General features: G+C 41.4%; 1 protein-coding gene and 1 long non-coding RNA gene across 3 annotated transcripts; both read left to right on the forward strand.

Annotated features, from left to right (window-relative positions):
• On the forward strand, positions 1 to 7,100 carry LOC139356877 (uncharacterized). 2 transcript variants are annotated; one of them, XR_011609359.1, is made up of 4 exons: positions 1 to 810; positions 3,845 to 4,033; positions 6,416 to 6,583; positions 7,013 to 7,100. It is a non-coding gene; the product is annotated as an uncharacterized lncRNA (long non-coding RNA). The 2 variants fall into 2 exon arrangements; XR_011609358.1 differs by lacking the exon at positions 6,416 to 6,583 and having other exon boundaries at positions 12 to 810; positions 7,013 to 7,097.
• Positions 7,101 to 7,149: 49 nt separating this feature from the next.
• LOC105499868 (C-type lectin domain family 4 member A) lies at positions 7,150 to 21,453 on the forward strand. Its single transcript, XM_011772689.3, has 6 exons — positions 7,150 to 7,261; positions 8,827 to 8,943; positions 12,963 to 13,061; positions 18,162 to 18,313; positions 19,268 to 19,383; positions 20,920 to 21,453. Exons 1-6 carry the CDS (start codon positions 7,180 to 7,182, stop codon positions 21,065 to 21,067), a joined length of 714 nt encoding a protein of 237 aa, XP_011770991.2. The 5' UTR covers positions 7,150 to 7,179; the 3' UTR covers positions 21,068 to 21,453.
• The last annotated feature ends 311 nt before the right edge of the window (positions 21,454 to 21,764 follow it).

A 21,764-nucleotide genomic window follows, 5' to 3' on the forward strand; every position in this document is an offset into this window, starting at 1 on the left:
GAAGTGGAGTCTTGCTGTGTCATGCAGGCTGGAGTGCAGTGGCACTATCTTGGCTCACTGCAACTTCTGTCTCCTGGGTTCAAGTGATTCTCCTGCTTCAGCCTCCCAAGTAGCTGGGATTACAGGTGCTCACCAGCACACCTGGCTAATTTTTGTATTTTTAGTAGAGATGGGGTTTCACCATGTTGGCCATGCTGGTCTCGAACTCCTGACCTCAGGCGATCCACCTGCCTTGGCCTCCCAAGGTGCTGGGATTACAGGTGTGAGCCAATGCTCCTGGCCTGCTTGGGCTCTTAAAGGCTTGTCTCCAATGGGAACTTTGTTTGAGGTGATAATGTGTTTCAATTTGCCTATTTTGTCATTGCATGACAAGGACTACCAAGTCCCATCTGTTAATACTAGTAGTACTTCCTCTTTTCTCAGCTTCAGCCAGATTGGATAATAAATCTCAAATTTCTTCTATTTCCCTGAAGGTCTGTAGCTTTCAAGTATTTATGGTACAGTTTCTGAAAGCAAATACCTGGATTTGCAGCTGTTGTAGAATATGAAGGGCTCTGTTTCATAAAGTGGGAATATTCTTCAAACATAAGGAGAGTTAGATGCCAAAAAGAATGACAACCATTCCTTGTGTAAACAAAAAAGTGACTGAGGCAGGTCTCAACTGATTTACATGTTTATTTTGCCAAGGTTGAGGATGTGCCCAGGAATGAAACACAAATCACAGAAGCATCTGCGATCGGTGCTTTTTCCGAAGAGGATTTTGAGGACTTCAGTATGTTAAGGGAAAAGAGCAAGCAGGAGGGGAAGGAGGTAAGGGACAAGGCAGAGTAGACAAGGAGGCAGGTGGTTACTTTCTTGTGAGGCTCTGATTAGCACTCAGTGAATCTACATTTCACATGTGAAAAGTAGGAGTAAAGGAAAAGTCATTTATGCATTCATCTGGGAGTAGACAGAGGGATGATGTCTAGTCTTATTCTTGTCTTCTACCTGTGAAGATAAGCTAATAATTTACATTGTCAGGGTGAGATTCAACATACAGTGGAATATTATTTGTCCATAAAAAAGAATGAATTACTGATTGCTGTGGTTGAAATGTGTCCCCCTCTGTGTTAGTCTATTCTTGCACTGCTATAAAGAAAACCTGAGACTAGGTAATTCATAAAGAAAAGAGGTTTCATTGGCTTATAGTTCTGCAGGCTATACAGGAAGCATAGCAGCTTCTGCTTACTGAGGAGGCCTCAGGAAGCTTCCAATCACGGTGGAAGGCAAAGTGGGAGCAAGACACTTCACACGACCAGAGCAGGAGGAAGAGAGAGAGGGGTGAGGTGCCGCACAGTTTTAAGCAACCAGATCTCATGAGAACTCACTATGGCGAGGATACTACCAAGGGGGAAATCTACTCCCATGATTCAGTCACCTCCTACCAGGCCCACCTCCAACACCGAGGATTACAATTTGATGTGAGATTTGGTGGGGACACAGATCCAAACCACATCATCCTCCAAAACTCAGGTATTGCCAGTGTGATGATATTAAGAGATGGGCCCTTTTAGAGGTGGTTAGGCCATGAGGGCTTTGCGGATGGAATTAAGGCACCTATAAAACAGGTATCATGCATTGCTGGTCTATCTCTTGCCCATCTGCCTTCTGCCATGTGAAGACATGGAGTTCCTCCCCTTAGAAGATACAATCATCACCAGGTAACTGAACATGCTGGTACCTTGATCTTGGGCTTCCCAGCCTCCAGAACTGAGAAAATAAATTTCTCTTCCTTATAAATTACCCAGTCTCAGGTATTTTGTTGTTACAACACTAATGGACTGAGAAACTGATTTGAGCTATAACACGGATGAACCTCAAAAACACTACGCTAAATGAAAGAATCCAGACACAAAAGATCTGTTTTCTTAGGCAGTTCCTCTGAACAAAATACTATACCAGCTGAATTAACTAGTCTTGCTGCTACAACACTAATGGACTGAGAAACTGATTTGAACTATAACATGGATGAACCTCAAAAACACTACGCTAAATGAAAGAATCCAGACACAAAAGATCTGTTTTCTTAAGCAGTTCCTCTGAACAAAATACTATACCAGCTGAATTAACTAGTCTTGCTGCAGAAATGGTCTTAGTCTCATCTTTGGTGAAAATAAGATAGATTTTTTTGTTTGTTTACTTTTGTTTTCTGAGACAGAGCTTCACTCCTGTTGCCCAGGCTGGAGTGCAACGGTGCGATCTCGGCTCACTGCAACCTCTGCCTCCTAGGTTCAAGTGATTCTCCTGCCTCAGCCTCCCTAGTAGCTGAGATTACAGGCATGCACCACCACACCTGGTTAATTTTGTATTTTTAGTAGTGATGGGGTTTCACCATGTTGGTCAGACTGGTCTCGAACTCCTGACCTTAGGTGATCCACCCACCTCGGCCTCCCAAAGTGCTGGGATTACAGGCGTGAACTACCATGCCTAGCCTGTGTCTTTTTATTATGAAAGAAATACATGCTTATAAAATATCAAACAGTAAAAAAACTTTAAAGTAAAAATAAAAGTGCCCTATTTACTCCATCCTTACTTCCAAATACTGAGATTACTTTCACAGTGAACAAAATGGTCACTTGCCATCATATCAATATAAATAGTCTAACAAATATTTTGTTTTCATAAAACTAACAATACTGAGCTATTAAATTGACTTCTGATATCAACTGCCTGGACTTAGGCCAAATTTCACAGGTTGAGGGCATGGCCTTCATAAGACTGCCATTACTTCAGATACTAGCCACAAGTTCAGGGGTTTCCAGGGGTGTCCTCACTCCTGATCAACTGACTACAAATTTGGGGATACCCGTGATCACTTCAGGTTTTATGATTTATTAGAATGACTCACTGAACTCAGGATAGTGTCATGCTTATGACTGCAGTTTTATTATAGCAAAAAGATACAAATCAGAACCAGCCAGAGGGAGAGATGCATGGGGTAAGGCCTGAGAGAGTCCTAAATGGAAATTTCCATTGACCCCATAGATATATCACTTTCTTAGAACTTTAATGTGTGATAATATACAGAGTATTCCAATCAGGGGAGCTTCAATGTCCAGAGTTTTTATTGGGGTCCATTATGTAGGCATGATTGATTGAACCATTGGTCACAAGTTGAACTCAGTCTCTAGCTTCCCTTCCCCACCTGGGCTGATATAACACGGCTCAAGGCCCCAGTGCTCCAATCACATGGCTGGTCTTTCCAGCATGGCCAGCCCCATCCTGAATCACCTTCTTAGCATAAACTATCTTGGAGCCCATCATGAGAGACCTCATCGGGCCCACCATGAATAACAAAGACAATCCTATTACTTAGAGAATTCCAAGGATTTAAAGGCTACCTCCCAGGAAGTGGGGATAAAATCGAGGCAAATTCTTTACTACCCAGGTTAACTGCAGCAGGATACAATATTCAGAGAGTAAACGAACAAGTGAAGGCACACGGTCAACCTCTCAGAGTTGTGGAACTTCCAGTCTTCCCTCATAATAGGTGCCATACCACACATGACATGCAATCAATACTAGTAAAGCTTATCTTCCTTAAAACTTTAAGTCAATATAAATAGATGTTTAGTGTTTTATCTCTGTGCCTTAGCAGATCCTCTTTTATACTGCCTAAAGTACTTGCACCCTATTTTGGAGATCACTGCCCAAGAGATCTCTTGGATAAATAATTTAAAGGGATGGGGGGTAGATTCTATTATTGTTTCCAAATGTTTATGTTCTCCTTTGTGAAAGGATTAAACTTTGATACCCTTGACATGTCTTTCTGTAGACAAAGTATATTTCCCTGTCTCGCTTACAGATAACTCGCATTGGCCAACAGAATCAGAGCAAATATAATGTACACCTTATCTGAATAAAGGATGCTACTACATGGTTCAGCTTACGAGGAGTTATTCTGTGATCTCAGCTTCCAGAATGAGAAAACACTTGGAAAGGAGCCAAGCAGAGTTGCAGTCAGCTCCACGGTGACCCTAAGCACATGTGCAATGTGAGTGAGAAATACATGTTTGTGTTGTAAGCCACTTGGATTTTGGGGTTGTTGGTGATACAGTGTAATCCAGTTATAACGTGACTTATTCCAGGGAGAGAGCTATAATTTTAGGAATATGGTTTGCTTTCTAATTATGAGCTTAGACTGTAAAGCCTCTGAGAATCAATGATCATTATTTCAGGGAGTATGTGTGCATGTATACCTGTCTACGTGCACATGCTGGTTAGGTCCAATAATTAATTGTGGAGAACTTAAATTTCTCTTATCCTTCCCTTATGCTTTGCCATTCCCCTTTCCCTTTTCTTACTAAATAATTCGATTCTAAACAAAGCAGTAGCAAGAGAGGTGTCTGTGTTAAGGTGGCTGGGAGAGCAGGAGTGGCCTGGCTGGCACAGGGTGAGAGCTTTAGCAGGGTGAAAAGGGTGACTCTGCAGGGTATTGGCCTGACAGTGGTGCTGGAGCCCAAGCAGAGTGAGAAGAACACCCCGTGGGGGTGGGAAAGCGTTCTGACATGGAGAGCCAGAGCAAGGAGATGTCCACTCCTGACAATGGCCCAGTGCAGGGTGTCAGAGGATAAGATCGACGAGGATGTCCATAGGAGGGGTAGCCTGATGTGAGAGGTCAGAGCCTGAGAGGTGGTGGGAGAGTCAGGTGTAGTGACTTGGAGTGCAAACAGGGTGAGGAGGGCATCCATGTATGAGGTCACCTTCTGTAGGGAGTCAGAGTCGCAAGCAGAGTACTCTGGGGCCAGCCTGGTATGTATGTCAGCATGTGGGAGAGGTGAGGAGGACACCCATGCCTAGTGTTGGCCCCTTTGGGGTTGGGACTCAGCACTTAAGCAGGATGAGGAGAGAGAGCATCCTTGCAGAGGGTAGACCTGGTGTGAGTTTCAGAGACCAAGCATGATAAGGAGGGTGTCTATGTGGTGGGGTAGCCCAGTGAGGGAACTCAGATCCTAAGTAGGGTAAGGTGGACATTGTTGCTGGGGGATGGAGGACCTGCATGGAGTGTCAGAGCCCAAGCAGGATGAAGAAAGCTTCTATGCAGAGGGTAGACTTGGTGTGGGTTTCAGAAACCTAGCAGGATAAGGAAGTGGTCCATGTGGTAGGATAACCCAATAAGGAGGTCAAACCCCTCCAGGGTGAGGAGGGTTCCCACCCATGGGGTGACCTTGTGTGGAGCATTAGAACCTAAGGGGGTCTAAGTGGTGACTAGGGGACCAGCATCAGGAATCAGAGCGCAAGCAGAGTGAGGAGGGCTTTCCTGCAGAGGAGTGGCCTAGCACAGGGAGTCAGAACCTCGGCAGGGTGAGGAGGATGTTTGTGGGGGGATGTTCGTGGGGGTGGGGATTGGGCTGGCCCTTTGCCGGCACCCTCAGGGTGAGGAGGGAGGGCATCAGCGCAGGGGATGGTGGCTTGGACTGAGGAGTTAGAGCCCAACTAGGAAGAGAGGCACATCTTAGCAGGTGGGAGATTGAAGACATCCAGGAGATTGATCAAATAAGGAGTAAGTGAAAGACAATGAAAGCAGGTTTCTTACTGTCACAGAAAGGAGTTAGGAATGTGGGAAGGGAGAAAACTAGAATGAATCCTGTGGTGTTAGATTGGAATTAGAGGAATTCCTGTGAACTCACGATGTTCAATATATTTAGATTATAGAATATTGGTGTTCAATATATTTAGATATAGAAATAATATAGAAATATAGGGGTGTGTGTGTGCATACATGCTATGCAGGAGAAGGAATCAGCTCGGGGAGATTAAAAGGAGGGTCATTTGAGGAGAGTTGAGGGCAGAGAATCCAGGTGTGAGCTGGGAGCATGTCTATGGAGAGATCCCACAGGAAGGATTTAATATTTGGAGTGTTTTCTTCTAGGCCTTTGGAAAAAGTTATATTTCGTACTTTAAGTTTATCCCCTTCTATACTGTGTTTCTATTTAATTATCCTAACTGTTAAAAAATAGTCGCCGGGCGTGGTGGTTCAAGCCTGTAATCCCAGCACTTTGGGAGGCTGAGACGGGCGGATCACGAGGTCAGGAGATCGAGACCATCCTGGCTAACCCGGTGAAACCCCTTCTCTACTAAAAAATACAAAAAACTAGCCGGGCGAGGTGGCAGGCGCCTGTAGTCCCAGCTACTCGGGAGGCTGAGGCAGGAGAATGGCGGGAACCCGGGAGGCGGAGCTTGCAGTGAGCTGAGATCCGGCCACTGCACTCCAGCCCGGGCGACAGAGCGAGACTCCGTCTCAAAAAAAAAATAAATAAATAAAAAATAAAATAAAATAAAATAAAATAAAAAATAGTCATATATATTGGAGGTGGTGTGAGGATTAAAAGGCTAGGAAAGTGTGGAATAAAGGCTGGCCTTCCCTCTCCTCCAGCATGCAATAAAGGGAGCTGCTCTCTGGAGATTCTAGCAAGATGAATGCAGACTCTTGATAGAGTAGTTACCAACAAGGAAACACCGAGAGCATGGAGAAGCAGCTTCAGAAGGCATGGGGTTTAAACTTTGCCTTCCCCACCATGCTAGAGGAAGCTGATTCTTGAAGGTAGGGAGGCTGATACGTGAGTTTTGTGTCTATATTCTTAGAATGTGGTACTAACAAGTTGCCTATCAGTCAAAAATGATAAGATGAATGCAACCTAAGTCTTTGTTCAGGTTATTTGGTCAAAAGTAATTACATTTGCATGTGGAAGCACACAAATTGTATTTTTTACTGGTGAAGAACACAGTTTTCAAGAAAGACTTCTCTAATTGCTTGGTTCCTCTTTTGTTTTCCTTCCTGTTTCCACAACCCTTTGGTTTCCCACTTTTATTACATTTGCTTGCATTTGTTTCAAGGCTGTGATTCTCACTATACTGGTCCTGAGGAAAGGGCCTCTGTGAACTGAGGTTTTTGGTTTTTATTGTGATCCTTAGTTCTCAAAAGACCCTTCTTGAAGATATGTGCCTATCTGGTGCCTCTGCTCTCCTCTAGGTGAGTGAAAGGAAGGAGGTAATCTACCACCATGTTTGGTTCTCATTTATAAGATGTTTTAAGAAAGATTTGAAGAAATTTTTTTAGTTTTAAGAAATTTTTTAGTTTTAAGAAAATTTTTTAGTTTTAAGAAATTTTTTGAAGAAAGCAGAAGGTCTCTTCCCATTATGACTTCAGAAATCACTTATGCTGAAGTGAGGTTCCAAAATGAATCCAAGTTCTCAGGCGTCGACTCAGCCTCTTCTGCAGGTAAAGATCATTTTCTGGGGGTCAGAGTGAATGATGAGAGGAAGGATGAGGAGAGGGTTTATGAATAAGGCCTAGGTGTTGGGAGTTGCTGGTTCTCTGATTGAGTATGTCTGGGAAACACAAGAGTCCCAGAAGACTGAGTAGCCTGCAGATACACATTACGGGGTGTACATTTGTAGTGTGGAGAACAAAAGATTTTGTGTCACGCTCTTCAGCCTCCACTCTGCTTACTGAAATAGAGGTGAGAGAAATCAATGCCAGTTCTGAGCTAAGGCAAGTGCTCTGATGCCCCTGTGTTTTCTAAGGCTGAGTGGGGCTGGGGTTAAGAGGTTGAATACAGCTTCTGAAACCATCAACCCAGATGCAGGGGGTCCTGATGAATTTGTGAGATTTGTTTTTTGATCAGTTAGAGGGAAGGAGTTTGGGTGGACAGTGGTGAGGGAATATTTGTTGGTAATGGATGGAAATGTAACAAAAGGCCATTGCAAATGAAAGACTAGAAAGTCTACAAAGAAAGTCTCTTAAATCTCCAGGAAACTTCTTCTGAAATCAGAGAACTTATTGCATGTTGCATCTCTGAGACAGACTCTGTTACGTTTGGGAGTAGATGCAAGGTAATTTGGGTGTCATGTGTGATATCCCAAGTATAGAGCAAAGGAGAGAAAAGAATGTATATAGAGTACAAGAAACTATGGGGGAAGGGGTCAGGACTATAGTTATGCTTTCTAAAATATCTCTGTGAAGGTGTGGAGAGCACTTAGGGAAATTTTTTCCCCTTAAAAACTTTGTATAATTTCTTTATTACACAAGTTTTAATGTTCATTGTAGAATAAATTAGCCAGAGGTACACAGATATTTGAATTATAATTACTCTTATCATCTAGAGACAATCATAATTTGCAATTTAGTGAATATCCTTCCACATACAAATACATATCATGTGCATATGTATTTTACTGAAAATGTAATCATATTATATAATACTGAAGATTTTCCCCCCATCATTTTACAAAATATCATAACTTTAAGAAAGCAATTTCTAACCATGAGATGGTAACCATGGATGATTATAAAAATTTATTTGCTATAGCATTATTTAAAGTTGGAAACAATCTATTATTTAAATATATGATGAAATACTATGCAACCATAATAAGGAGCGTTAAAGAAGAAAATATAAGGGTATGAAAAATGTTCATGATACAGTGTAAGGAAAAGAATAGGTCAGATATCAGTATTTATGGTATATCAATCATGTGGGAAAATTTGCATATATGTATATATACATTCATAAAATTGCTAGAAAGATTATATCAAAATATTATGGTGCATTATAACTTATATGGCATAACAGTTATCCTCAATGGTAGGAATTTGTATTTTTATATATTTTCTAAAGTTTCGAAAGTGAATATTATAGCCTTTCTATTCCTGTTCTCATGTGATTTCAAATGTCATACCGTTAGTTACTGTGTGTCATCCAAGAAAAGGGAAGGAGGAGGAGGAAGAAGAGGAAGTAAAGACAGAACTTATTACTGATAAAACTAATTTGGCTTCTTCTTCAGCTTCCAAGAAAAGGACTGCCCCTCACAAAAGTAATACCGGGTTTTCCAAGCTGCTTTGTGCCTCATTGATGATACTTCTCCTGCTATTGGCAATCTCATTCTTTATTGCTTTTTTCAGTAAGTATGCCAACCGAACCAATAAGCAATATCTGCTGTACATGAAGAGAGGGTATCTTTTAAAAATTGACTTTTGAAAATGAGTTTATCCAGAAATCCGAAGTGAAATTTTCTCTGGGGAGACATAATTCATGGGAATCCACTGTGAATTTTACTCTTTATTTGGATTTAGTTACTGTCTTTTTTTTTTTTTTTTTTTGAGACGGAGTCTCACGCTGTTGCCCAGGCTGGAGTGCAGTGGCGCGATCTCGGCTCACTGCAAGCTCCGCCTCCCGGGTTCCCGCCATTCTCCTGCCTCAGCCTCCTGAGTAGCTGGGACTACAGGCGCCGCCACCTCGCCCGGCTAGTTTTTTGTATTTTTAGTAGAGACGGGGTTTCACTGTGGTCTCGATCTCCCGACCTTGTGATCCGCCCGCCTCGGCCTCCCAAAGTGCTGGGATTACAGGCTTGAGCCACCGCGCCCGGCCTAGTTACTGTCTTGTAAAAATAATGGAATCCATTCTCATTTAGAGAAACTGAAGCATAAATGTGGGTGTATGTATTTGTATTACAGAGTGAAATCTATGGGGCATCATCTCTATACTAGACACTACGTAAGTGAGGACAAATCTATATTTCCTTGGTAGCATTTATCAGGCCAGTATTATTTGAATGCACAGACACTTATCTTTTGGGATGAGCAGGTAGACAACAAGGAGATGGGAAGACATATTTCAGGAGGAGTTCTCTACTGACTTTTACTCTGATTATTCCTGTCCTACTCAAGACTGTGTGGGATCTAAAAGCCAATTTAGCAAATTAGGTGGATTGCTGCATATCTTTGGCTTTCAGCATTTGTTGGGTTCTTCCCCCCTGCTCTGTTAGCCAGACTGGGGTGCAGTGGTGCAGTGTTGGCTCACTGCAACCTCCACCTCCCAGGTTCAAGCGATTCTCCTACCCCAGCCTCCCAAGTAGCTGGGATTATAGGTGTGCGTCACCATGTTCAGCTAATTTTTTTTTGTATTTTTAGTAGAGACAGGGTTTTCTCATGTTTCCTGGCCTAGTCCTGAACTCCTGGGCTCAAGCAATTTGCCCGTCTCAGCCTCCTAACGTGCTGGGATTACAGGCATGAGTCACCACGCCTCGCCCCAAATTTTTAAAAGGCATCAAAACTAGTGTACATTTAGGTAGATTCTCTATTAATTTCTTTGGTCATTTTGTAAGTATTGTCCATCTACTGTATGTCAGGCACTGTGCCAGACAGAGAGTCAAGACAGAGCCACAGCACCTGGTCTCAAGAAATTTAGAGAATGGTAAAATGAACCAGCGGTTATAACATTGTATGGTAAGTGTTGTGCAGTTAAGAAGTATAATAAGTGCAAGAGGCTGAGGTAGGCTTCCTGGAGGAGGTGACATCTAGAGCTGTGTATACCAAGAATGAACTAGAGATGAGAGAGTGTGGAATTTGGGGAAACATAAGTATGCATGACTGGAACATATGGCGCTAAGTAAAGAACTAAGAAATGAAGTTGTAGGTGACAGAAATAAACAGGACTCAGACTATGAAGAGCGCTGTATATCATGATAAAGAGTTTGGATTTTTTTCCCTCCTAAAGGTTATTTTATCAATTATCCTTTGCTGGTTAATAAGCCAATCTAAAACGTAGTGGATTAAAACAGCAACTATTTATTTAGCTCATACATCTGTGGCTTGGCAATTGAGACTGGCATCAGCTGGGAGATTCCCTGAGTCCTGGCTGAACTCACTTATGTATATGTGGTAGGGTACTGGCCACAGGCAACTTAGCTTCTGAGGAAGAGGATGTTAGCTGGAATGGCAGGAGAGATTTGGCCACATTTCTCTTATCATTCATCAGGCTAGCCTGGGTTTGTTCACATGGCAACTGGCAGGCTTTTAAGGCTGAAAGCTGAAGTAAGCAATGCCTTTTGAAGTCTCACCTTGGAACTAGCACAGAACTCACCTTGGCCAAAAGAAGTCTGACAAGCAGCGCAGATCCAGGCAGTGGAGAAATAGACCACGTCTCTTAAATGAAGAAACTGCAAAATCACATTGCAAAACAGTGTAGATCCAGGGAATGTTGAAAGTTGTGGCCATTTTTGCAATTTTTAAAATCGACGAATTTTAAGCAGGGAATTGATATAATCGGATTGGACTTATGAAGAAGTGCCCAAAGTGGAATAAATTACAACAAAAGTAGTAATGATGTATAAAGATTCAAAGAAAATCGATTGAAAGAAATGAAAACACATAAATATGCAATAGCTAAAACATCAACAAATAATAACATAATAACAAAATAAAATGTTTTTAAAAGCAAAAAAAAAAAAGAAATAGCATGTTGACAGAGGTGTGGAAAATGGATATATGAGGACAAATTTGGAGGGAAAGAGAGGTTAGAAGGATAATTCGCTAATTCAATTGAGAAATATTGTCAGACTGGTCTATGGCTAGTGTTAGCGCAAAAAGAGAAGATGAAGTAGTTTTGAATGATAAAGGAGGTAGAGGTTTGATGAATATTCAGTTCTGGGAAATAAGGGACCTAGAGAAGTAAAGTGTGGCTCCAATATTCTGACTTTGTAAACTCAGAAATCATTAAGTTTTTCAAAGAGGTAGACAATATAGGATCAGTAGCAGGTTTGGGTTGGAAGATGGTGACTTAAGTTTTGGGCATGTTGAGTTTTACATGACTGTGAGAACCTCAAATGGACATGTCTGCTGGTCCATTTGTCTGGATTTAGGGGGAGAGGTCTGAGCTTTGGAAGTCCTTCACATAGAGGTAGCAGGTGATGCCATGAGAATATATAATATCACTCAGGGAGATAACTTAGTATAAGAAAGAGGGATAAGGATGGAACTCTGGGATATGTTACATTTTGAATGAGATGGATGGAGGAAAAGGGGCCTACAGAAGAGTGAAAGAAGCAGCAGCAAGAAAGGTAAGACAAAAACAACAGAGAGTAGTGTCCCAAGAGCTAAGGGGAAAGATAACTGGGGTCAAGCCTTTAAGGAAGTCAAATAGGAAAAGGACTAAGTAACCCTAGGATATTACTGAGGATCCATTTTAGGGATGGTTTTAGTGAAATAGTGAAGTAAAACCCAGAATATGATGGGTCAAGGAGCAAATGAAAGGTAGGGAGGAAAGAGAAAAAGTTTAGTTTCTTTTTTTTTTTTTTTTTTTTTTTTGAGATGGAGTCTTGTTCCGTCGTCCAGGCTGGAGTGCGGCGGCGCGATCTCGGCTCACCGCAACATCCGCCTCCCAGGTTCAAGCAATTCTCCTGCTTCAGCCTCCCAAGTTGCTGGGATTATAGGCACCTGCCACTGCGCCCAGCTAATTTTTGTATTTTTAGTAGAGACGAGGTTTCACCATCTTGGCCAGGCTAGTCTCGAACTCCTGACCCTCTTTGACCTTCCAAAGTGCTGGGATAACAGGCGTGAGCCACCGTGCCCGCCCAAAAGTTCAGTTTCTAGAGGGAGAGGTGGGTTAGTTTTAAACTGGGAGAAACATGGGAGCGTTGGTGTGCTGAGGAGTAAGAGCCAGTTGGGATGGAGAGAGTAATGGAGAGAAGAGGAAGAAAATCATGCGCTCTTGATTCATGTGGGGTTCTTTTTAAAATTCTCCATTGTCCAAGGTAACCCAGAACTCCTCAGAATTAATTTGCCCCTCTCCCCTCCGCTCCAGAGTCCCAGGGTGTGCACATCCCTAAATATAAGTGTTTATTGCCCTCCGTCCCTCCACCCCCAGGAGTTTGCCTTTGCGTGTATCTTATATTAAGTATTGAAGGAGAATGTGGGGGGACTTTAGATCCATTATGATGGAACTGTTGTGTCCCCTTCCAACTACTGATCTTTTAGCTATTCCTAGAGATATCTATAGTTTCAAAATGGGAAATCTTTTCCCTCTACTCAAGTAATACGGCACTTGTAAGTTTTGTTTCAATAAAGAATGCAAGAAAGTAACGATAAAGAGCAAAGTCATAATGCTACCAGGAAAATAAATGGTCTTTATTCTCTTTTCCAGTTTTCTTTCAAAAATATTCTCAGCTTCTTGAAAAAATGACTACGAAAGACCTGGTTCATACAACATTGGAGTGTGTGAAAAAAAATATGACCACGGAAGGTAAAAGTTAATGTGCCTAGAATTCAGTTGCTGACTATACTATGTAGGGATCCCAAATCAGTATTTCCAGTAAGATTCCCAGGTAGATCATACTGAGAAGTTGAGTCTCACAATAATTTAAGCTACAAATATACAAACATATAGGACATGCCAGGCGTGGTGGCTCACGCCTGTAATCCCAGCACTTTGGGAGGCTGAGGTGGGTGGATCACGAGGTCAACAGATCGAGACCATCCTAGCCAACATGGTGAAACCCCGTCTCTACTAAAAGCACAAAAATTAGCTGGGTGTGGTGGCGTGCACCTGTTATCCCAGCTACTCGGGAGGCTGAGGCAGGATAATCGCTTGAACCCGGGAGGCAGAGGTTGCGGTAAGCCGAGGTCGCACCACTGCACTCCGCCTGGCAAGGGAGCAAGATTCCATCTCAAAAACAAAAACAAACAAACAAACAAAAACACCCAAAACCAAAAAACAGAAAGCAAATATATAGGACATAACATTCTTTTGTTGTTGTTTTTTTGAGACAGGGTCTCACTTTGTTGCCAAGGCTGGAGTGCAGTAGTGCAAACACAGCTCACTACAGCCTCAACCTCCTGGGCTCAAGTGATCCTCCCATTTCAGCTTCCTGAGTAGCTGAGACTACAAGCACATGCCACTACACTCAGCTAGTTTTTGTATTTTTTGTAGAGATGGGGTTTCACCCTGTTGCCCAGGCTGATCTTGAACTCCTAAGCTAATCTGTCTGTCTCAGTCTCCTGAAGGGCTGGGATTATAGGCGTGAGCCACGGTGCCTGGTCCTAAAATTCTTTTTATGTACTCATATATCTTTAGTTTGTCTATGGTAAAAAATAGAAGCTTAATTGTGAAAAAGGTTACATTGCTTTTAGACGTCTTCAACCTTTGCTTCTTTCTGAACTTTCTATACACATTTGCTTTTTTTCTCACGTATCAGTTAGAACCATGTGATGAAAATGTGATGATGATTTTTTTATGGATGTGAATTATTTAAATTCTTTTTTTTTTTTTGAGACGGAGTCTCGCTCTGTCACCCAGGCTGGAGTGCAGTGGCCGGATCTCAGCTCACTGCAAGCTCCGCCTCCCGGGTTTACGCCATTCTCCTGCCTCAGCCTCCCGAGTAGCTGGGACTACAGGCGCCGCCACCTCGCCCGGCTAGTTTTTTTGTACTTGTTAGTAGAGACGGGGTTTCACTGTGTTAGCCAGGATGGTCTCGATCTCCTGACCTCGTGATCCGCCCGTCTGGGCCTCCCAAAGTGCTGGGATTACAGGCTTGAGCCACCGCGCCCGGCTATTTAAATTCTTTAAATTAATGGATTATTATTATTATTATTATTTTTGAGACAGGATCTCACTCTGTTTTCCAGGCTGGAATGCAGTAGTGTGACCACAGCTCACAGTAGCCTTGATCTCCTGGGTTCCAAGTAATCCTCCACCTCAGCCTCCCAGTAGCTGCGATCAAAGGTGCCAACTACCATGCTTGGCTATTTTATTTTTATTTTTTGAATCTTTGTAGAGAGAGGATCTTGCCATGTTGCCCAGGCTGGCCTTGAATTCCTGGCTTCAAGCAATCCTCCCACCTCAGCCTCCCAGTGCTGGGATTACAGGAGTGAGCTACCGTGCCTGGCTAATAGGTTATTTTTAAGAACAGTTTTATATTCACAGAAAACTTGAGCAGATAATGCAAAGAGATCTCATTTTACCCCTGCTCTGCACACATGCTGTCCCCTGTTGTTAACATCTTACACGAACATGGTATATTTCTTACAACTAATTAACTAATATTGGTATATTATTATTAATTAAAATTCACAATTTTCAGGTTTCTTTAGTGTTCACCTCATGTTTCTTTTCTGCAATAGGATCCCCATCCAGAACACCACATTACATTGAGTTCTCATGTCTCATGTCTCCTGCTCTCAGCACCTCTTTGCTGTGGTAGTTTCTCAGATTTTCCTCATATTTGATGACCCTGACAGTTTTGAGCAATACTGGTCAGCTATATTGTGGAATGTCCATCTATCAGAATTTGTCTGATGTTTTTCTAATAATTAGACTGCGATTATTGGTTTTTGGGAGGAAGATCACAGATGTAAAATGCTATTTTCATTACATCATATCAAGGGCATATATTATCAAAAGGATTCTTGGCTATTGATGGTCACTTGGCTAAGGTAGTGTTTGTCAAGTTTCTCCACTATAAAGTTACTCTTTCCCTCCCTGCCCCTTTCCATACTACACTCTTTGGAAGGTTCAGTCCACACTTAAGGATTGGGGAGTTATGCTCTCCTTTCATGAGGTGGAGTATGGTATCAGTCATGGTCAGCAGGCTGGAGACTCAGGAGTAAGAGTTGCAGTTTGAGTCCAAAGACCATCTGCTGCAGAACCTTGAAGAGCCAGTGCTGCAGATGAAGTGCAAAGGTGGTCCACCGAGTTTCCTCTTGCTCAGAGGAGGTCCTCTTTTTGTTCCATTCAGATCTTCAACTGATTAGATGAAGTCTACTTACATTACTGAAGGCAATCTGCTTTACTCTAGGTCCAGCAAATTTAAATGTAAATCTCATCCAAAAACATTTTCACAGAAACATCCAGAATGTTTGACCAAATATCTGGGTACTGTGGCCCAGATAAGTTGACACATAAAATTAGCCATCACACGTACATATATAATTTATTTGAAATTTTGTCCAGGTGATATTTGTCTCTTTTATTCCATTTATTTATCCAATCATTTATTTATATCTGCATGTACTCATGGATATATATATATATTTCTTCAACTTTTAAGTTCAGGGGTACATGTGCAGTACATACAGGTTTGTTTCATGGGTAAATGTGTGCCATGGTGGTTTGCTACACGGATCAACCCATCACCCAGGTATTAAGCCCAGTATCCATTAGCTATTCTTCCTAAAGCTCTCCCTCTCCCAGCGTGCTCCCTCCACCACAGGCCCCAGTGTGTGTTGTTCCCCACCTGTGTCCAACTCATGGATATTTATTTTAAATTTTGGTTTATAATCCAATACTACTTTATTTTGTGGCTCCAGCTTTGGACATTGGGAACTCTTTCATTTGACTCCTGTGACCCTTTAACGTATCACCAGAATGTGTTTTTTCTTTTGTTTTGGTTTAGCACTTCCTCACTTTCTGGGACTGAAAATGCTGGAGACTCACATTGTACATTTCATGTCCCTATCCTAGAATCAGATATTTCTTTGAGGAGCCCTAGTTCCTTTGATTGAAGAAGAGTATCTTATGAATTTTGATAATCTGTAATGTCATTTTCATTCAGTTCAATGTATTTTTAAAAATTTCCCTTGAGACATCTCCTTTGATTCATGGATTATTTAGAAGTGTGTTGTTTAGTTTCAAGTGTATGGAGATTTTCCTGTGTTATTTCTTTTATTAATTTCTGGTTTGTTTTCACTGTGGTTGGATATATGATTTCAGCAATTTTAAATTTGTTGAGGTTATTTAATGTCCCAAGATATGGTTTGTTTTAGCATATGTTCCAGGGGCACTGGAAAAGAATGGGTATTCGGTTGTTGGGTGGAGTGTTCTATAAATGTGGATTAGATCCTTGTAGTTGATGATGTTTTTAAGTTCTATGTTCTTGCTGATTTTCTGTGTGATTCCATCAATTGTTAAGAGAGAGGTGTTGATGTATCCACCTGTAATTGTATATTTTTCAATTCCTCCCTTCAATTGTATCAGTTTTGCTTTATAGATTTTGCAGCTTTGTTTGATATGTACACATTTGGGGTCACTTTACAAGGTTCTGTTTATTTTTATTTATTTATTTATTTATTTATTTATTTATTTTGAGATGGAGTCTCACTCTGTCGCCCAGGCTGGAGTGCAGTGGTACAATCTCGGCTCACTGCAACCTCTGCCTCCTGGGTTCAAGTGATTCTTTTGCCTCAGCCTCCTGAGGAGCTGGGATTACAGGTATGCGCCACTATGCCTGGCTAATTTTTGTATTTTTAGTGGATATGGGGTTTCACCATGTTGGCCAGGCTGGTCTCAAACTCCTTATCTCAGGTGATCCGTCCACCTTGGCCTCCCAAAGTTCTAGGATTACAGGTGTAAGCCACCACACCCAGCCTTTTTTTGGGTATTTTTAGTACAGGGTTTTTTTTTTTAGAGACAGGGTTTTGCCATGTTGGCCAGGCTGGTCTCGAACTCCTGACCACAGGTGATCCGCCCACCTCGGCCTCTGAAAGTGCTGGGATTACAGGCATGAGCCACTGTGTCCAGCCTTTTCTGTCTAGTTTGTTTCTGTTGTTCAGTTGACAGATTGTTTTGTCTTCCAATTCACTAATCTCTCTATCCCCTTCATTCTGCTATTGAGTCCATCCACTGAGCTTTTTACTTTGGTTATTATATTTTTCAATTATAAAATTTCCATTTGGTTTTTCTTTATATCTTTTATTTCTTTGCTGAAACTTTCTAGTTTTTCATTTGTTTCAAGCATGTTTGTATCTTCTTGTTGAAGCATTTTTGTTTTATCATGGCTGCTTTAAAATCATTGTCAGATAATTCTAACATTTTTGTTGTCTTTTTTTTTTTTTGAGACAGGGTCTCACTGTGTTGCCCAGGCTGGTCTTGAACTTCTGGGCTCAAGCGATTCACCTGCCTCAGCCTCCAAAGAGCTGGGATTACAGGTGTGAGCCACCATGCCCGGCCCCATTTTTGTTGTCTTGATTGTAGGCATCTATTGATTATTATTTTTTATTAAATTTGAAAACTTACTGGTTCTTAGCATAATGAGTTATTTTCTATTGAACTTCGGACATTTTTGCATTATATTCTGAGAGTCTGGATCTTATTTAAACATGTTTCATTAAGAGCTGTCCTTTTCAGATAGCACTTCAGCAAGAGAAAAGAGGCTCTGCCTCATCACTGCCTGACTGAGGTAGACTTGGCTTCCTTGACGCCTGAGGGGCAGGGGCTCCTGGTTACATCTGAGTGGGGATGGGAGTTCCAGCTTCCATGTGTTCTCCTTTGGCTCTTAATTTTAATAATATACACACTTTTAAAAGTGATTATTTATACTGCAAGTATGTGCACCTCTTCCCAATACAGAGACAGCCTGGAGCTGTTGCCCAAAGAATTGGAAGCCGTTTAATTCCAACTGCTACTTTATTTCTACTGAATCAGCATCTTGGCAAAAGAGTGAGAAGGACTGCGCTAGAATGGAGGCTCACCTGCTGGTGATAAACACTCGAGAAGAGCAGGTACTTTCTAATAGATAATGGGGCTGTGAGCCCTGCCTGATCTTTGTGTATCTGTCTTGGCTGCGAAGGAGGTTTTTGCTACTTTGGGATATTTGTGCTGTGGCAGAAGGCTTTAAATAAGATAAATAGAAAGGGCTCCTAAGCCTTTATATTCCATACCTTCTTCCTGCTTCAGTAAAACTAACCTCCCCGAAAGAAATTGTGGCATTAAAAATATATGAGGGTTGAATGGAAGGATGAAAATGTTTCAGTCTGAAATATCAATTTGTTATTTCAATATGTAAATGTTTTATACATGATTAACTATTTAACAGATAAGTGGTATTAGGTTGAAAAGAGAAAAGAAAGTTAACTCATGATGAATCACAATCAATACTCAGGAGTGAAAATAAATAATCCCTGAAGTTATGAAAGGAAAATGACTGAATCTGCCAAAAGTTTCTCGTGTGCAACTTTGAAGAATGTAATCTCTTAGTGAAGGAAAGAGGGGAAGTAAACCTAAGATGATAATTCATTCTGATCATAGAAATTGCTTCCATACTGGCCGGGCATGGTGGCTCATGCCTGTAATCCCAGCACTTTGGGAGGTCAAGGCAGGCAGATCACTTGAGGCTGGGAATTCAAGACCAGCTTGGCCAAAATGGTGAAACCCTGCCTCTACTAAAAATACAAAAATTAGCCAGGCATGGTGGCACACGCCTGTAGTCCCAGCTACCGGGGAGGCTGGGGCATGAGAATTGCTTAAGCCTGGGAGGCAGAGGTGCAGTGGGCCAAGATTGCACCACTGCACTCCAGCCTGGGATAGAAGGTGAGACTCCATCTCAAAAAAAAAAAAAAAAATGCGGCTGTTGCTGGATCCTCTCCTTTTCTTCTCGTTTCTCTAAGGTATTAAGAATTCAGTTCGAGCTGTAAAAAATACTGTAAAGGCTGTGACTCCTTCTTTCCCCCATTCAGGATTTCATCTTCCAGAATCTGCAAGAAGAATCTGCTTATTTTGTGGGGCTCTCAGATCCAGAAGGTCAGCGACATTGGCAATGGGTAGATCGGACACCATACAATGAAAGTTCCACGTGAGTATAGAATGAAATAAAAGCATCTTGGGTCCTGGATCATGCAGAGAACTTAGGGTATTCTAGCTATCAGGTATAAAAGTAGAATATCTCACTATTCTTTTAGCTCTTGGGCACAAGGTTAAATAATTTCGTTATTTCATTTAATCTGCATAAGAACCCTATGAGGCACACGTTGTTATTTTTCCCCTGTAGATATGAGGAAATTAAACTTGGAGAGTATAGATAATTCAGCTAAGGTCACCCAGTGGTGTCAACAATAGTTCTCTCTTCTTTTTTTTTTGAAATGGAATCTCGCTCTGTTGCCCAGGCTGGAGTGCAGTGGAGCAATCTTGGCTCACTGCAGGCTCCGCCTCCCAGGTTGACGCAATTCTCCTGCCTCAACCTCCCAAGTAGCTGGGACTACAGGCACCCGCCAACACACCCGGCTAATTTTTGTATTTTTAGTGGAGATGGGGTTTCACCTTGTTAGCCAGGATGGTCTTGAGCTCCTGACCTCGTGATCCACCTTCCTCGGCCTCCCAAAGTTCTGGGATTACAGGCGTGAGCCACCGTGCCTGGCTAACAATAGTTCTCAAATGGGGTGGATCTTACTGTGCTTTTAACCAGTATATTTACCTATCTCTACATAGTGAAAATCCATGTTGATTAAGATCATAACCAATTATTAAGATTTGATAATTCTTTTTCTCTTTTTTGAGACAGGGTCTTACTCTGTCAACCAGGCTGGAGTGCAGTGGTGCAATCATGGCTCACTGCAACTTTGAATTCCTAGGCTCAAGGGATCCTCCCACCTAAGTCTTCTGAGTTGCTAGGATGACAAGTGTGTGCCACCACACCCAGTCAGGTTGAAGATTTAATACTTCTTATGAAGCAAAAATGCTAAATTCTGATAATCTTGTATCTCATATTTATGTAATTCTTTAATTACATAAATTACATACTTTACATACATTACATAAATTACATAAAATATATACTTTACTGGATTACCACCTTTGATCTTCATATCCACTGTATGAAATAAATTGTGATATTACTCTAGTCCTCATTTTTTAGATAGAAAAATTGAGAATCAGGGAAGTTAAATTACTTATCCAATAACAGGGATAAGTAGAAGATCCAAAAGATTTTACTAGTTCTCTAGACTTTAAAAACAGTGCATTAAAAAAAGGAAAAACTCTATTGATAAGTGGGACCAGGGTGAAATCTTTTCATTGTACAAGGACACCCTATAGGTTGACAGACCCATAGGAACAGGACATAAGGATGGACAAAGAGAAGAGAACCTCTGGAAAATCTGTGGTGAGGATATTCAAAGCAGTAAGAGAGAGAACATTGAGTGATGTAAGCACAGTTTTCAAAGGAAATGCCAGAAATGCAGATGGAGGAGAAGCTGCATGATGAGTGGCTGAAACATAGATTTGGGCATATCTGACCCTATGTTCCATGAAATTCATCCCTAGCTCCTCACCCCTGTCTCTAACTCTTTTCAAAGCTCTGAAGAAATGCCCTCATCTTTTTTGTCCCTTTCAGATTCTGGCATCCACATGAGCCCAGTGATCCCGATGAGCGCTGTGTTGTGCTAAATTTCCGTAAAACACCCAAAAGATGGGGCTGGAATGATGTTCATTGTATTGTTCATCAAAGGTCAGTTTGTGAGATGATGAAGATCCACTTATGAACTGAACATTCTCCATTAACAAGTGGTTGGATTGGCATCTGTCATTGTAGGGATAGATAATAAGCTCTTCTTATTTATGTGTAAGGGAGGTCCATATAATTTAGGTGGTCTGTCAACTATTCTACTTATGAGAGAATTTGTCTGTACATTGATTGATTCACTTTTTCATAAAGTGAGCATTTATTCATGTGCCAAAGCCTGTACTGAAGACCCCTATTGTGCACACATGGAGAGAACATGAGTCTCTCTTAATTTTTGTCTGGTTGCTAAAGAATTATTTACCAATAAAATTATATGATGTGGTTTCTCCTCCTGTCTGGTTTTCTCTTCATCCCTACTGTACTGATGTATAATTGACAAATAAAATGGTATATATTTAAGGTGTACACTGTGGTGATTTGTCATACATATATTATAAAATGATTACCATAATCAAGTTAGTTAATCCACACCCATTATCTTAAATAGTTAACAATCTTGTGTGTAGTGAGAACGTTTAAGATCTACTCCCTTCTGGCCATTGGTATCAACAAACACAAAGAAAGATCTACTCCCCAATAAATTTCAAGTGTACAATGCATCATTATTAACTATCGTCACCATGCAGTACATTAGATCTCTAGAACTTCGTCATCTTAGAACTGAAAATTTGTACCCTTTGACCAACATTGCCTGATTTTCTCCACTGCCCTCCATC

Source organism: Macaca nemestrina, chromosome 10 (assembly GCF_043159975.1).
Source record: "Macaca nemestrina isolate mMacNem1 chromosome 10, mMacNem.hap1, whole genome shotgun sequence".
Lineage (NCBI taxonomy): Eukaryota > Metazoa > Chordata > Mammalia > Primates > Cercopithecidae > Macaca > Macaca nemestrina.